The 17,307-nt window shown below is 44.5% G+C and overlaps 1 protein-coding gene across 4 annotated transcripts; it reads left to right on the top strand.

Annotated features, from left to right (window-relative positions):
* The first annotated feature begins 426 nt into the window (after positions 1 to 426).
* LOC123169579 (probable protein phosphatase 2C 21) lies at positions 427 to 5,494 on the top strand. Of its 4 annotated transcripts, none has more exons than XR_006484884.1 (11): positions 427 to 676; positions 1,677 to 1,796; positions 1,908 to 1,977; positions 2,407 to 2,512; positions 2,919 to 3,039; positions 3,283 to 3,378; positions 3,476 to 3,644; positions 3,728 to 3,804; positions 3,892 to 3,944; positions 4,612 to 4,666; positions 4,907 to 5,494. XR_006484884.1 is itself a non-coding variant. In XM_044587442.1 (10 exons), the coding sequence occupies exons 2-9, from the start codon at positions 1,692 to 1,694 to the stop codon at positions 4,639 to 4,641; spliced, it is 798 nt and encodes a 265-aa protein (XP_044443377.1). In that variant the 5' UTR covers positions 427 to 676; positions 1,677 to 1,691; the 3' UTR covers positions 4,642 to 4,666; positions 4,907 to 5,494. The 4 variants fall into 4 exon arrangements, 1 of the variants encoding a protein (XP_044443377.1); XR_006484883.1 differs by having other exon boundaries at positions 3,259 to 3,378; XM_044587442.1 differs by lacking the exon at positions 3,892 to 3,944 and having other exon boundaries at positions 3,259 to 3,378.
* The last annotated feature ends 11,813 nt before the right edge of the window (positions 5,495 to 17,307 follow it).

Below are 17,307 nucleotides of genomic sequence, written 5' to 3'. Positions count from 1 at the left end.
GCGGCGGTTGTTGTTCTGGTGCGCTGGTCCTATGGGGCCTTAGCACGACGACTTCCCGAGTGTCTATTACAACAAGTGGCACACATTCGGCGATGGAGGGGCGATGACAGCGGCACACCTTCGGCTCGCTTCAGTGCTTGTATCGTCGCTAGGTGGTCTGTGGATCTAAATGTATTTTTTTTTATTTCTGGTGTTCGTTGTACTGTCATGATTGAAGATAAATAGATCGGAAGTTTTTTCGAAAAACAAAATATATTCCAAGGCTGACGCTATTTCGCTAAGGGCGCTATTTTTTTTCATAGTTATAGTAACTGCAGACGAAGAAGTATCTCTTTTTTTTTTTAGAAATCGCAGACAAGAAGTCCAACGAGTGAACCGTGCACGTTGCCGGTCGGTACCGAGCACCGCATGACAGAACGGCGGCGGAGGACGCTTCACGCGCGCCCTGCTCCGCACCGAAATCTTCGGCCCTTCTCCTTCGTTTGCCGCGCCTGCCTCCCTCCTTTCCTCTGACTTCCTTTTGACCCTGCTTGACTGCGATTTACCCTCCGGAGAAAGTGAGGATAGAGACCAGCCACTACTCCCTCCCCCTTCCCCATAATTTACGCAGCATTCATTTTCCTTCTCTGAGTTTGTGCACATCGAACCAATCCCCAGAGAAATCCAAGCGCCGTAGGTAAGGATCTCCTCCGCGCCGCCGGCTCTGTTCTTCCTTGGTCGCTCATGTGGTGGAGCCGCGCCCCTTGAATCTCGATTCTTGTTTTCTTTTTCGCTCAAGATTTTGGTCCAACCCCTGTTCCTATCGCCTGTTTCTTGCGATGCGTCAACCTTTTCAAGTTTGTGGACGGGGAGGCTAAACAGCACCGAGACTCCGTGGTGATTTCTGCTCAATCTCTTCCATTCTATCTAGTTCCTTTTTGCTGCTTTTCGTCTTGCATTTGGTGGCGAGATCTCGGGAGAAGAGGAAGCTACAGAGCGGCGGGAATCCATCGTCGATCCCCGTTTCGCTCTCTTCTGCATCTTTTTTTGTGGTGTGTTCTAATCTAATCTTAGTTTCTGTGGCGGCGGCTCATTGTGGGTTCATTGTTGGAGTCTCATTAGCACAACGGGGATCTCTGTTCCTATGCGCTTCTACATCGGAACTGGATCCCCTTATCTCTCCTGTTGCCGTTGTTCGTGGCAAGGGCAACTAGACTATTATGGTGTCCAAAAATCGCGGTTTTTCCCCTTTGCAGCGTGTGGATTCGCACTCTCCTTTGTTCCCAATCTGCCCGCTCCGTTCGTCCTTCCGCTCTCATACTGCTAATTGAAGTTCTCAATCCATCTCCCTGTTTTTTCTTCCTTGATCTTCAATATGCCTGATCCTTCTCATCCAAAAGAGGGTTCCTTTGTTCTATATTGGTTTCTTCTTCCAAACTCTGGGCTTAGTTCTACTCTCACTTCGAGTGTGCCAGCCTGAGTTATTTGGCGATGTTGACCGTAAATCATGTATTAGTTTGATTCAGCTGGATTATATTCGGTGAAAGCCCTGAATTGTGTACTGTTTATGCATTTTTTTCCTGATTATATCCACCCAGGGGCTCTTAAATCCAATTTGTGTTAGTACATTTAGTTTACAAGTAATTAGTTTTCGCTGATAAGGATTTTCATGTTATATTTTGTACTGAATCTTTCAGCAGTGTGACCCGGCAATGGGGAAGGCAATAACATATAAGCGTACTAGAAGAGCAGAGAATGACGTAACCAGGTATGGGGCATCATCTATGCAAGGGTGCCGTGATGAAATGGAAGCTACTGTAAGTTCTAATTCAGTACTTCAGAGAATCATTGAGATGATAGGTCTATGTATTATCGATTTTGTTTGCCATTACAGTACTGAATTTGATTCTTACCTGTCTTGTTTGCAGTGGGCACCTCACGTACATCTACTTGATTATGCGCCCACATTATTCTTTGGTGTTTATGATGGCCATGGAGGTTTGATATCTATTCTGATACTCTTAGAACATAATAAAAGAAGTTATTATAGTAATCTAATAGAATTCATAGTTATCCAAAGATACGTTTCATGTGCATCTGTGTATTACACTATTCATGCATATGCTTTGAATGTGCATTATTTATTATAATTATGAGCTGTCAATTAAATATAAATTGTGAGGGGCCAAACATTTATTTGATCTGTTTTTGGGAAAGGAGTTGGAGGGTGGTATGTTAGCACTACTATGCTCAGAACTTCAGTGAGTTTTCTGTACAGCGATACACACATTTTCTATTACTGTATCACACATGAGCTTGTGATGATTTTTACACTGTTTTCATGCATGAGTTTGTACATGCGTGTGTTTGATTCAACCCTTGTTTTCTGCTATATATGTTTGTTGAGTTGAATCTTTTTTCTCTTAGGAGCGGAAGTAGCATCTTATTGTTCGAGGAAGTTTCATGAAGAGCTTAAAAAGGATCCAAGCTATGTCCTCAATCTGCCTGGCGCATTGAAGAATGTGTATTCCAGGTTATTTAGATGATTAAATCATGTACTCTACATTTTAGGCAAGTATGGAGAGCCACATATGGAACATGTGTTGGGGAGTTTACGATATCGGCAAAGGCATGACATTTAAACAATTATAGATTTTAACTATAAAATGGAAATATTTGAAATTTCATTACACAATATGATCAAATATGGCCTACACAAGAGACATCGTTAAGTGTCTCTACATATATGTTCACATAATTGGCACCCATATATATTCACTTCCTTTACAATATTGAAAGGTGGACGGGACAATGCTATGTTGGTGTTTGAGAAAGTACCAATGTTGTACCCATTCTCTACATAGATGCAATTGCTAAATAAGTTACTTCTCGTTGGATGTGTTGATGTTGAAAATGCAATTATTGTATGCTTGTTACAGCATTGATGAGAAGTTGCAAGAATCGGATGAATGGAGGAGGGACTTGGCTTATTCTCCTCACATCAGAAATTTGATAAGGTGGCTATGGACTGATGTTTGTGGTGCTAACTGGCTCCCCAAGGTGATACTGGATGTTTTTAAAACGGAGATACCGCATGACAAATAACCCTTTTCCTGTGTTTGATTTTGACGTTACATTGTTTGCTTCTTTTATCGAAGGGCACGTCGACCAATTCCCTCCCTGATGGCGGCACTCGCTGCTTCTTTCTTTATAGCCTAATTTTCCATTCGGTTTTGACTCGTTTTCGTAGTGTATCTCAGTTTGGAATTTGTTCTTCAGGCACCTTATCTGCCCCCTCTACAGGAAGGAAGCACAGCATGCGTGGCTGTCATCAGGGGCAACCGTATCTATGTTGCAAATGTGGGCGATTCCCGTTGTGTGCTCTCAAGGAATGGTCAGGTATAGTGAACGGTCATGTGGGGCAATACTATTATGTCATAATGAAGGCATTCAAGTGGTGCTTGACAGTTTTCCTACATCAAATTTTTATGGCAAGGCAATTGATCTCTCGATGGATCACAAACCAAACTACCGACATGAAAGAAAGAGAATTGAAAAGGCAGGAGGACAAGTGCGCATGGATGATATCCCAAAGAAAGTTATGGCTGACATGAAGTTGGGCATCCATCGCATTGAGGGAATATTACACATATCCAGATCGATTGGTATATTCTTTATTTTATTTCGCTGACATTTGTGTATACAATCTATTCATTGCTGATGGGCATTTTGACTTCATACATCTCAGGTGATTTTCAGTTCAAGCAGGACCCGACTTTGTCGCGTCAAGATCAAATGGTGACATGTTGTCCAGACATATGCGATGTACGTTTGCAACTCTATTGGTTAAGCTCTGTGTACATTTGTTTCTGATAGGTGTGGTCTTATGGAAATGAGCTTTTGTTTTTCTAGGTGCCGATAACAAATGATACTCAATTTTTTGTTATAGCAAGTGCAGGTATCTAGTAAGTCTGAGCTAAAAATAACATAAGAGGCTGTTTCATTATGACTTAATTCTAAATACAATACTTGATCTATAGTGAACTTACTCCCAATTACTATTTTTTCGTGCTTGTTTCATGGTAGGCTTCATTAGTATTTATCACCAGATGTTTATAACATTTTGGTTTAGTTAAGTTTGATCTGCCTGGTACTTACTACAATGGTCTGAGTTTCTTCATCGTGATGTGTAATTCAGTTTTCCATTTCTCGAACTGTAGGATATTAAATTCTTTCCCGAGTTCAAGTTAGTGAAAGGAGCAACATTTGCCAATTCCTAGGTTAACTAGTTCTCTGTAGTGTGTACAGAATTAATTAAATTTGATGGTTCCGTACAATGTTGATTTTCTATTTGGAGATGACAGATTGGTATGTTTGCTTCCTCTTCTTAACCAACTTAGTGCTTAATGAAAGATTTATTCCAATAGGAGTTGTGCCAAGTTTTCTTTTCATTCGGAAGAATGCTAAAACTAATAAGTGAGCAAGGCCACCTTACCAGTCACCACGATCTGATATGCAGCCACTATTACAAAGGGACATAATTTTGTTCCCTTGTTTCGTACTAATATAATTTCGTTTGTAGTATATATTAACATAACAAAGTTACACAATTCTTGTTTTTTTTTTCTGCAGGGATGTCATGACAAGTCGGCAGGTGGTTAATTTTGTACACCAATGCTTGCAATCGGTGAGTCTTCTTTCTTCTTCTTAAAAAAATATCTGCTTGTGACTAGGAGTGATACTGTATTTAAAATAAACATCCTACTGGATGAAGAAAAATTTATTGGGTAGCATAATGTTGTTCAAGGAATGACTCCACGCATGCTAATACTTGGTACCTAATATATATTCTATGCCTGGGTTGATTTTCATTTTCTCATGGAATTGTTGTTCCTATTGCTTCTGACATATTGCGTGATCAACGCAGGAGGAGAAAGATCCGGGAACCATCTGTGAAAAACTTCTTGATTCATGCCTGCGCGAGGGCTCAAAGGAGAATTTGACCATTATACTGGTTCAATTCAAGGCCACCGCCCATGGTGGAGCTGAAGCCAATGTTGCTCATGGTGGAGCTGAAGCCAATGGTGCCCATGGTGGAGCTGAAGCCAATGTCGCCCATGGTGGAGCTGATCGCGAAACGGCAACTGATGATATCGAGAGCAAAGGGTCAGGTAGCCACAGCCCTAAGCCCTTAGAGATCGAGGCCCAGGAATCTGGCTCCAAAAAAGAAAGTGCGCCGAGGATGCTTCAGCTGGGGTTGGCTAAAGCACGAGGAATGCTAGGTGTGCCCACAGTTTGATCAAGAAAAGAGTTGATCCTGAGCTGGGAAGGATTTGCAATGCTGTTTTTGCTCTTTGTCGGAGACAGAATTATGTGTTGACGCACTCTAGGTGTGAGCAGTTGCTTCGTTGTGTCGTTGGTTTTGCTTGAGCGCCACTTGGATTCACTCTCTTGTTCTGATTTTAGATATTGAAGATGCTTAATGGGGTATGCAGGCTTCCTGCCTTCATGATAATTCTTTTATGCTATGCAATGCAGTAGCATTATGCTCTAGTTTTTTCGGTGTGCATTTTGGATGAAGATATTAGACAGTAATCGGCAGTATATAATGACTGTTATTAATCGGCCTTGACTTCCGTATCAGTTAGCTTTGAATGCCAAGAGCGGCAGCAACAATGCACCGCAAGTCCATGGAAGAAATTCAACGACGACCTCGCGATGGCAAACGTTTCAGTTTCAGTACCATTCAGTTTCAGTACCATTCTCTTACGAACCTGAACACTAAAATTGAACTCCCAAAAACCTGCTTCTATAAAACCCAGTGTATTGGGACTTGGGAGCCTTGTTTGTAAACAATCCTCAAAATCTGACCCCCCAAAAATCACAATTTCAAACTCGATCTTTCCCGTGTTTTTCATCATATGCCATATGATTATGCACTTCATAAAAAAATACTGGAAATGATATATATATATAAACATAAACTCCTTAACTACAAGTTGCCATTAATTGAGAGGATGATGACCCTATCAAATTTGAGCTAATCTCAACTAGTTAAAGCAAAATATATCCTAAAAGAACCAAAATTAAAGGTAATACAAACAGAGAAGATTAGCTTCTGGACCGCCGTCCAAGTCCCTCTTTGAGTCCTCTTTGAGCCCTTATCTTTTTGCATTGGTGACAAGTGTTCGAACAAGTGATGTCGACACTGATGACTTCCCGATTAAGATAGGGCTGCATCAGGGGTCAGCTTTGAGCCCTTATCTTTTTGCATTGGTGATGGATGAGGTCACAAGAGATATACAAGGAGATATCCCATGGTGTATGCTCTTTGCGGATGATGTGGTGCTAGTTGACGATAGTCAGACGGGGGTAAATAGGAAGTTAGAGTTATGGAGACAAACCTTGGAATCGAAAGGGTTTAGTCTTAGTAGAACTAAAACCGAGTACATGATGTGCGGTTTTAGTACTACTAGGTGTGAGGAGGAGGAGGTTAGCCTTGATGGCCAGGTGGTACCTTAGAAGGACACCTTTCGATATTTGGGGTCAATGCTGCAGGAGGATGGGGGTATTGATGAAGATGTGAACCATCGAATCAAAGCCGGTTGGATGAAGTGGCGCCAAGCTTCTGGCATTCTCTATGACAAGAGAGTGCCACAAAAGCTAAAAGGCAAGTTCTACGGCGGTTCGACCCGCAATGTTGTATGGCGCTGAGTGTTGGCCGACTAAAAGGCGACATGTTGGACAGGTAGGTGTGGTGGAGATGCGTATGTTGAGATGGATGTGTGGCCACACGAGAAAGGATCGAGTCCGGAATGATGATATACGAGATAGAGTTGGGGTAGCACCAATTGAACAGAAGCTTGTCCAACATCGTCTGAGATGGTTTGGGCATATTCAGCGCAAGCCTCCAGAAGCTCCAGTGCATAGTGGATGGCTAAAGCTTTCGGAGAATGTCAAGAGAGGGCGGGGTAGACTGAATTTGACATGGGAGGAGTCCATTAAGAGAGACCTGAAGGATTGGAGTATCACCAAAGAGCTAACTATATATGGACATGAGTGCGTGGAAGCTTGCTATCCATGTGTCAGAGCCATGAGTTGGTTGCGAGATTTTATGGGTTTCACCTCTAGTCTACCCCAACTTGTTTGGGACTACAGGCTTTGTTATTGTTTAGTCATGCTACCTCAATCTACTCTTCAGCCCAGCCAATATACGTTCTCGCCACATCTATTTATTATGTCGTTTTGACTATGATGCTTCATAAGAGCATCTCCAACAGTCGCGCAACGCACGGCGCGCTAAAAAGCGTTTCAGCGCTGAAATCGTTAGATTTTGCGCGGCACGGAGCGCTGGCTCCAGCGGCCGCTGCAAAATGTAGCACGCGCACGCAGCTCCAGCAGACGCCCGAGAAATCGGCGCTTGCCATATGTTTATTTTGAAGACAATATGGCGATATTTCAAACATCAAAACAAGACATAGCATAGTTTAAAATCACCCAAACAAGTTCATGACATAAAAGTTCAAAATCATGCTCAGAAACATCATCCAACCAAGTTCAAAGTCATCGAACCAAGTTCATGACATAAAATTTCACACAAACAAATGGCACATCAACTCATGCCTCATCCTCATCTTCGTCCTCCTCTTCCTCCGATTCTTCATCCTCCAAAGACGATTCTTGCTCCTCCTCTTCATTGTGGGTAGCTCGGAAGGCATTGGCAAGATCTCCACTGGCATCATGCGAAGGCATGTGAGGCACACCGGAAGACATGCGTCCACCCATATCACCCGGAGGTGCTCCCATGCCTCCCATGAGAGACGCAAAAGTCATGCCTCCCATGGTAGCTCCGAAGCCACCAATGCCGCCCATGGCCCCCATGGTAGCTCCGAAGCCACCCATGCCTCCCATGCCGCTCATAATAGCTATGAAGCCAGCGATGCCGCCCATGGAACCCATGCCGCCCATGCCAACCATGGCTCTTTTTTGGACCAAGACTTCATCGCGGACAAGATTGACGTACTCCTTTTGCTTCTCATCGAGGGTAGATGTGTCCATGAAGAATAAGTAATTCTCCCATTCCAACAATCTTGTTCGCTCCTCCATGTCCAATTTCTTCTCCTCCAATGCCACCTTCCTCTCCTCGGCCGCCAACCTCCTCTCCTCGGCCGCCGCCCTCCTCTCCTCGGCCGCCAACCTCCTCTCCTCGGCCGCCGCATCTTGGTTCCTTGCCATCTTTCTCTCCTCGTTCGCTTTCTTTCTTGCCTTCACAATAGCTTCCATGACATTTTTTTAGCTCGTCATCTCCTTTCTTCTTCTTCTTTTCTTTTCTGTCTTTCTTGCATCCATTTGGTCTTTTGGCTTGGAGTACGCAACCGATTTTGTTGTTGGGCTTCTCTTGCCGTCATCACTTGATGCCTCCTCCTCCTCATCATCCAAATCAATAGTTCGCTTGCGTTTGTTGCTCTCCTCATCAGACACCATCATGTGGCTTCCATTTCTCATCATCCTTCAACGCATCATAGCAATGAGGCAAGGTAAATGGTCACCCTTTCTTGGTCTTCCCTTTCTTGGTCTTCTTCTCCTCTCCTTGAAATAAGTTTTGTGCAATAGTGAGCTTCAACCAAAAGAACAAGTTAGCACTTGAAACACCAAGAAGAAGCATGATGAACATGGAAGAATCATGAAAAAATGGCACTTACCCTATCTCTATCATTAGTGCCACTTGGGTTCAACGTGTCAACCGCCTTAAGTGCGGCCACCCACCTTTGACAATCTTAGTTGATTTTCGACCACAGAGAGCGAAGAGATCTTTCCGAGCAGTCAATTCCACTTTTGTTGTGTAAATCAAAGTGCTCCTTCATCCGGATCCAATATGCATCTCTGCTTTGATCCCCTCCAACGGTGGCACCCCACGACACTTGCATCCATATATTGCATAGCAAGATGTCTTCGTCCATGGTGTAGTTGCCCGCTCTTCCTTTCGGCGCATCGACGATACCCTCACCATCCTCGTCCACCTCAATCTCATGATCATCGAAATGCGCATCATTGGATTGAGACCAATGAGAGTTGTTCGAGCCAACACCCATAGTTGACATGTATGTCTCGTCATTGAAACTACAAAGTATATACAACAAAGCAAATAAGCTATCCATATGTATGCATTCAAAAAACAAAAACAAAAAAAGTGGGCAATTTTTTTTACCTTGTGGGCATTTCATGGAACACCTTGTGCGCATCGGCCGCCGGCGCAACAAGCGAGCTCGCCGGCGCTTCGCTCGCCACCGCATCCGTCGCACGCCCTGCAAGCTTCTACTTTGGCCACCTAGAGGAGTCGTCCGCCGCCTTGTTCTTCTTCCCGGAAACCTTTCCCACCTTCGCTCGCGCCGCATTTGGGAGCTTCGAGAGGGGGGCACATGGCTTCACGGCGGGCGCCGGCGTGACGCCACCCGCTGCTGAGGTCGTCTGTGGCGGCATGAAAATGCCACGCGCGAGACCGGTGCTTGGAGGTGGAGGCGAAGCCAAAGCTCCCCGCGCTAGGGTTTGCGGCGGCGGCGGAGGGGTCGCGGGTGTAGGGAGGGGTGAGGAGGATGTCGGTGCGGCCGTCCATCGGGTGAATTTGCCGGCGGCGGTGAGGGCGGGGCGAAAGCGGCGCGGCGGAGATGGTGCGGCGCGGGCGCTCGAGTGTGCAGCGCGCAGAAGCGGGCGCACGAACTAAGTGGCGCGGATGCTGTTTCGCCCCGCACGCTGAACTACTTATGCCGCTCGCGCATGTTTTGCGCCTTTGCTGGAGCGCCCGGAGCGGCTGTGCGTGCGCAAAAAACAGATTTTTTTCAGCGCGGCGCTTATATCGCGCGGCTGTTGGAGATGCTCTAAGGCATATTGCTATAGTCGGTCAGTAGTAAATGATCAATTTTATGATGAGTTTTCACCGACGTAATAATTTTTCAATCAACGCCAGTAGTAAATCTGGGATTAATCGGTCATCAACACTCCTTATTAGAATCGGCATATTATTGCAATATTCTTGGGAAGTTATACACACGATTAGAAAACAAAGAGTTCTTCATAGATATGAAGCGTTTACCTTCTTCGTATTACTATAGCGCTTATAGTATGAACCCCTTTAAAGAACTTAAGACATCTACTACATCACAATATGAATAAAAAATAAACAAAGAAATTTGCCATGAGCCCCACATAAAATGGACACATTAAGTGATAGAAATTTGGCGAAACATAAATAAATAAATGTTTCGTCAAAACTTTAGCGCTTATAGAATGTATCCCGGTAAAGAAATGAAGGGACCTACTACATCATAATATTGAACTCAGTATGAATGAACAGAAATAATGTACAAAAAGAGGAGATTACATAATAACCAAACCAAATCAATCAAGGCGGTGCACAGAGGTACTCCCGCCGTAAAGAAATATAAGAGCGTTTGGATCACTAAACCTCTTAAATTTCTTTACAAAGGAAACACTTGTGTGTATAGTAGATAATAAATAAATTATAATTGGTGTGACAAATCCCACATATGGATTTCTAAACTACCTGGTGTTATTTTAGGTAGTACCGGTCCTATTTATTAGGAAACCTTTCAACAAACTGTATCACGGATAAATGTTTATCGGACACTTGAAAAGATATCCGCCGGAAGTTATTATTATTTTCCTAGATCCGAACCAATCTCCCTCGTCTTCCTCGTCCATCAATCTGAACCAATCTCCCTCGTCTTCCTCGTCCATCAATCTGAACCAATCTCCTTTTCAATCCTTACCCAAAACCAAAACGTCACTTAATTGCCATTGCGCCACTCCATGCCCACGCTGCCGCCTCCATTACTACTCCCTCTCTCCCATTGGCTTCACATGCTCCCCATATGAGCCAGCCCGCTGCGATCTGCGGCCTCCTCTTTCTCTCGACTATGCCTTTTGAGAGCATTTCTATCTTTCTATATATACAAGAAATGACCATCCATCCGCGTGCCGGGTGCGCGTGCGACTTTGGACTTTGGGCGACGGCGAAAGAAGAGGAGAGCGACATCGCGTCATCAGCGGCTATTGCGGCCACGCGCTGCACGGCGGCACGCTCACCGTCATCACCGCTCCGGCAAATCCACCCTCCTCCGAGCCGTCGTCATCGCAGGTTGGTCGCCTCAGTCCACTGCAGCCGATAGCTCAGATTTTGTTCATTTCTTTTTTTCCATTTCATCCGTGCGCGCAGACGCAGCGACCTCTGAATCTGATCAGGTCAAAAAAGGAACCTAGCTAGACGAAGATCGTCTTTTTGCATGGCCAACCAACTTACGTGTCCTCCAAATGCCTTAACGAAAATACAATTTGGGTAGTCCCAATCGTTCCAAGCATGCATAATAAAATCTAATCTATAGAAGTATAGTACGGCGCAGCGTGATCCGGATCGGACTCCGGTTACGTCTTCCAACAACTTGCCGGTTTTGTATCGTTCAAGACAGAGATGAGTCCACTCCGGACAGGATAAAGACTCCCACCCCGGCCGTCCTACATATACGCGTGCGCGGGTATACTTGATTGCCTGATAGCTTGGTACGTCGTGGTCAATGGGTTCTACCACGAGCCGATCGGCGCCGGTGACGCTCTCCGTGCCGGTCCGCGGGTACTCCAAGCTGCTGCGGTCACCTGACCGGCTGACTGTGGACAGCCTCCTCTTCCGTGACCTCTTGTGGGACATACGCGTGCGGTCGATGGATTTCGACGAGAACGGCCTAGCGGACACCTTGGTCGTCTCGGTCGTCATCAACTTCATGCTGCATGGCTTCAAATCGTATGCCGGCACCCACATCACCCTTGAAATCCTCGACGAGACCGGAGAGCACACCGTCTTCCACAGGGAGAGCAGCCGGGACACGATAGGTAAACAAAACAAGGGTAGCTTTATCCTGTGCGTGAGGAGGAGGGAGCTGGAGGCGTCGTCGTGCGTGTCTGCCCAATACGACAAATTCACCGTCAGATGCACTCTGAAGAAGATGCAGCAGGCAACAAAGCGGCGGTCGATGGATTTCGACGAGAACTATGGACAAAGCGGCGGTGCCTCCTCAGAAGCTTGTGCAAATCCAACGCCGTCTTGGAGCCGCCACAAGTCGCCATGGTTGGGTCCCACACGCTCACCGTGTGCAGCGTCTCCAAGCTCAGCGCGACGCTGAGGAACGGGGAGTGCATCTACTCCACGCACTTCGCTGTTGGCGGGAGCACATGGTACCTCAAATTCTGCCCAAGATGGCTCCAATCCGGCATCCTGTGGCTCGTCTTCGCAAGCAAGGGGGACGAGATGACACCAACGACGGCGGAGTTCAGCTTCGAGTTCGAGGGGCTGGTGAACTTAGAGTCCCAGAAGACGAGGCACACGTTTGACCGTGACAATGATGACTTCTTCTACCATCTGAAGTACACGGGAACATCGCCCATGCAGGACGACCGCCTCGTTGTTCGGTGCTGCCTTGCCGTTGTCACGCCGGAGGAGGTTCGGACCACCATCCCAACGTGCAGCACCGCATCAGTGCTAACTCCCCTGCTCAGCGCCATGCATGGGTTACAGAAGGCAGGCACTCATTTGTAATTTACTGAAAACCTTGCGAGCTAGTACCATGTTTTGTATAAAAACAGTTTTGTTTTTTTGATGATTTGTATAAAACCAACTATAACGTATTCTTGTCGTTCATCTTTGGCTGTCAGCCTTTTCTCACATGTACTCCCTCCGTTTCTAAATATAAGTCTTTGTAGAGATTCCACTATGAACTACATACGGAGCAAAATGAGTGAATCTACACTCTATAATGCATCTACATATATCCGTATGTGGTCCATAGTGCAATCTTTAAAAAGACTTATATTTAAGAACGGAGGGAGTACATCAAGCCTCCTGTCATCAGTGGCGGAGCAACGCAAGAAAAGTTGGACGGGCAACTAGTTTTACCCACATGACCTAGTTTAATCTCAATTATTTGCTATGTGTTGGCTGGCCATGGCCCATTTTCCTAACACATAGCTCATGCATGAAAACATGCAACCACTGTTCAATGCAAGTTTGGTCTGGTGAATGTCTTCCACTCCATGCGGAACCTGAAGTGGCGAAAATGCGAGATTGAAATAATACTGGTCAATTTCAAAATACGTTCCACATTTCAAAAAATGTTCGTCGATTGAAAAAGTGTTTGCAGATTCAAAGAAAATCATGAATTTCAAAAAGTATTTCCTAATTTTGTGAACACATGAACTCTTTTCAAAATCGACGAACTCTTTTTCTTTTTGAACTTTTGTGGACACATGAACTTTTTCGTATTCGTGCCTTTTATTTTAATACGTGATTTTTTAATCTGTGAACTTTCAATTTTTTGTTTACATTAAAAAACACATCTTCCATAATAGTTTTGAAACAATTCACGAATCAAAGTGCTACAGTAAACAATGTAACTGTGCAATTAATTGCGCTACCACGTATTCTTAAGAAGTTCGCCCTGAATTGGTCGCTACCACATAGTTGCTGTGGTGTTTTGCTATGGTCGTACGTTTTTAATCACGGCGCGAGTTCGATCCTCGAGAGCGCTACTTATTTTTTCGCGCTGCCCGCGACCTAGCGAACGAAGATTTGCTGGGCCGGCCCAAGTAGCACCACCTTCTAGCGCCAGTAATAAAAACCTGAGCTCCCTAATTCTGCGAAGGAATGGGAGTTGACGCTAGAAGAAAATTGTTACAGATTTATTGGCCCGCCTCCCGCAAAGAAAGAAGAAAAAATCCACGGAAATCCTACCTAAATATTTGCAGCGACATCATTTTTCTTCCAAATAAATCGGCCAGCGCTAACTGCTTACTAATCTGCAGATGCAGTGCCAAGCACGAGCACATCTCATGCAAGAGGGGCACCCAGCAGCGTGTAGCCCATCTCATTTTGCTACGCAACAAAGTTTGATTCATTTATCTTTCCTTCACAGACCGATGCAGATCTATTTCCCCTTTCTACTCTCTTTTTTGCCTTCACATGTTACAGATTTTGTTTCAACATTTGCGTGTCCCCTTCTTTCTCCATTGTTCATTAGAATTATTCCCATATATAATTCCCACCCCACACCGAACATGGGATCTCTACTCCTAATGGAGCAGTTGGTGAATAGTCTCCACGGTTTTTTTTCGCTGATTTTTTTCGTCACCTCCCCCACCCCACCGGTTTAGTTTCGCGTTACCCTCACACACAACAAAAACGGATCAGAACTTTCCATTCTGGCGCAAATTATTGAGGAATGTCTTTATGTGAAAGAATCAATTACGATCAATCTCTAAAGACCAAATCTAAATTAATTAACCTTACCTTAAATTGCTCGATCACATTAATTAGGAAACAAATAACTGAGTATTGTTGTCTGCCGCTCCTCCTCCACCAGTCCACAACGCACGATCTGGATGAACGCTAGGGCAAAAAGAGAACACACACGGCACGATCTATCCTCCTCTCCCCCAGCCCTCCTCTACATGCTCCTCCTAGATCGTGTCCCCGTCAGCCAAGTCCACTCCTCGGCGTGGTCCATCTCAGCCGTGAAGGTGATCGCCATCAGCCAATAGCAGCCGCCAGAATCGTCGTCCGATGCGCAGCAAGGTGAGAGACAAACCCTAGCTAGGGTTTTTTTCCTTCCCCTCCCCTACCTATGGGTCCGTTCTTAGATGAGAAAGGCTAGGTCGCCCTCCATCCGCCGGTGTGGCCGCGTCCGCAGACACATGACCCTCCGCGCCACACAACTCCTCGAGAACCTTTACGCGTGGTCACTGGCCATAGCTCATGGGCACGGGGTTTGGTCCGGCCAATGATGGCTTGTGAATTGGCTGTCCAGGTTTGTTACTCGTTTTTCTCCTTTTGTGTCTTCTTCTTCCCCATGATGTGTACATTGATTAATACACAATGCTAAGTCAACCACTTTGATGTGAAGCCATGTACGTGTGTGCTTACTAGACCTTGCTAATTCAACCACTTATGTTAAACTGAAGTATCAATCAGGCTGGTTGGCTTTTCTTGTACTTGTATATGTTGATCCATTACGAGTCATAGAAAGGCTCTTCTGTAGCACTATGGTCACGCCTAGGTTTCCCCAATGCAAAATCGCGCACATGATCCACGAAGAAGGACGTCTTATTCGCTGCCGGCGCGGCCGCCACACTTGCATGACGTTGGCCTACACTGATGTCAATGAGGAGCGTTTTTTTGGCTTATATATCCAAACTTTCCTTTTTTAGAGAATACAATTGAGTTTGATATGTGTTTACAAGGCGACCTAGCTGATGTCAATGAGGAGCTTTTTTTTGGCTTATATATCCAAACTTTCGTTTTTTAGAGAATACAATTGAGTTTGATATGTGTTTACGCTGATGTCAATGAGGGCGACGCCATGGTCGGGAAGGGTGACAACGCTGAGAGGAAGGTGTGGGCTGAACACCGTGGCCGGGAGAGATGGCAACGGCATCAACGAGGAGAGCAGGTCGGGGGAATGAGATGTGAGTGTGCGTGTTCTGCCATGTAGTGAGAGAATGAGAGAGTGAATTAACTTTTTTAAAATAAAAAGAAAAGGAGCGGCATTTTCCTTTTGTGTGTGTGTGTGGGGGGGGGGGGGGGGGGCATTTGTTTGCTATGAGAGAAATGTCGCATACTTTTATATAGTGAAAAATATTAGATACCTTAAACAAGTCATTTATTGGGATAATTATAAACAAGTGATATACAAGTGAGCTTACAGTTTATTCAAATTGGAATGCGACTCACTCTACTAAAAAGGACAATGCCGCTCACTCCGACTAAAAACGGTCACCTACTCGAATTTAGCATCTGGCCATTGAATATATATTGTATATCGTTTTTTATTTTAATATTTTTTATATGTTTGCTTTTGTTAATCATAGATCAACATTGATGGCTTCTCATGATGCTTTGAAAACAGATGGCTTTCGATTGACAAAGCTTTATGATGGACCGGGCAGAAAAATCACCTGTATTTACACAATCAGAACAGATGCATACAAATAATTGTTCTTTATATATTTATTGCGCACAATAATACAAAAGGTGTTCATATATATTTATATTTATTTATTTATTTTGCGGAATATAAAAGAGATGGGGATGGATTATGTCAACGTTCAAAAGGAATCCGTCGACAAGTATGTTGAGGCGATGTCGTTGGAAGAGCTAAAAATTCACTGTGATTTATATACAGCAAAAGGCCCATGGCAACGCACGGGCATTCTACTAGTTAGGACTAATAGTCCACTTCCCAAGTCTAATCCCTCAGGCAACTCCCTCTCATAAATTCCCAATCCCTTTCCCTTAAACAATCAAACACGCTGTCAGGGAACACCTGACAATCACGGGCCGCACGATCTGTCTCGATCGAGCGGTGCGCCACCGGCGGGAGACGTGAAATGAGCGTGCATGCACGATTGTGTATTTTCCGTTGAATCAGTGATTGGCCCGGTGTCTGGTTGTCTCGTTCGTAGAATATACAGCCGAGAAGTGGTTTGTACTTTCTTTGGCAACCGTCCAACCATCAGCCGTCTAAATAACAGCAAATTGAACACATTTTGTTGCCTACTTGTCTCTTGGAAGCGCGGCGCGCATCTTCTAGGTTGCCGCGAAAGCGGGACGACGAGCGACCGCTGATGCATTAATTGGCGGAAGTCAGCCAGCAGTGCATAAATATATTAAATTGGCCTGACACTATAGAGATCTGTCAGAGTGTATTAGGATGGTCGTAGTGGGAGTTTATGATGTGATGCTAGTATATGATAATACATCCGAAGTGCGTAGTATCATATGTTTGTATCATACATGACTTTACTTATCATCATGCATGACATATAGTATCACATCATTTAATATGATACAGTATCATAATATAATATTCAACTTTCTATTTTTTTCATTTAATTCTATGCCAACTTATTAAAATTGTCTAGTTGGCACGTATGATATGACCTATGATGCTCCCATTACGGACAGCCTTAAGATAAGCATGTAGTAGTAGTTGATTGGCAGTTATATGAGTTGTGGATCTGATACTTAATTACATATGGAATCTTGACTTCTTCGTTTTGGATTATACTCTCTTCGTCTCAAAAAAAATTATTTTAGATTTGTCTAGATACATATGCACCTAGGCATGTTTTAGTGTTAGCTACATTCATATCGAAATAAATCTAAGATATTTTTTTTGACTCGGAGGTAATACTATGAGTAGTGCTTAAAGTTTACATAAACGTACGGGGTATTAAAGGTTTTGTCACAGTTCTTATATAAGAGAAAGA

The sequence above is a fragment of the Triticum aestivum genome, chromosome 7D (genome assembly GCF_018294505.1).
Source record: "Triticum aestivum cultivar Chinese Spring chromosome 7D, IWGSC CS RefSeq v2.1, whole genome shotgun sequence".
Classification (NCBI taxonomy): Eukaryota; Viridiplantae; Streptophyta; class Magnoliopsida; order Poales; family Poaceae; genus Triticum; species Triticum aestivum.
This window is presented reverse-complemented; position numbering and strand designations above follow the sequence as displayed.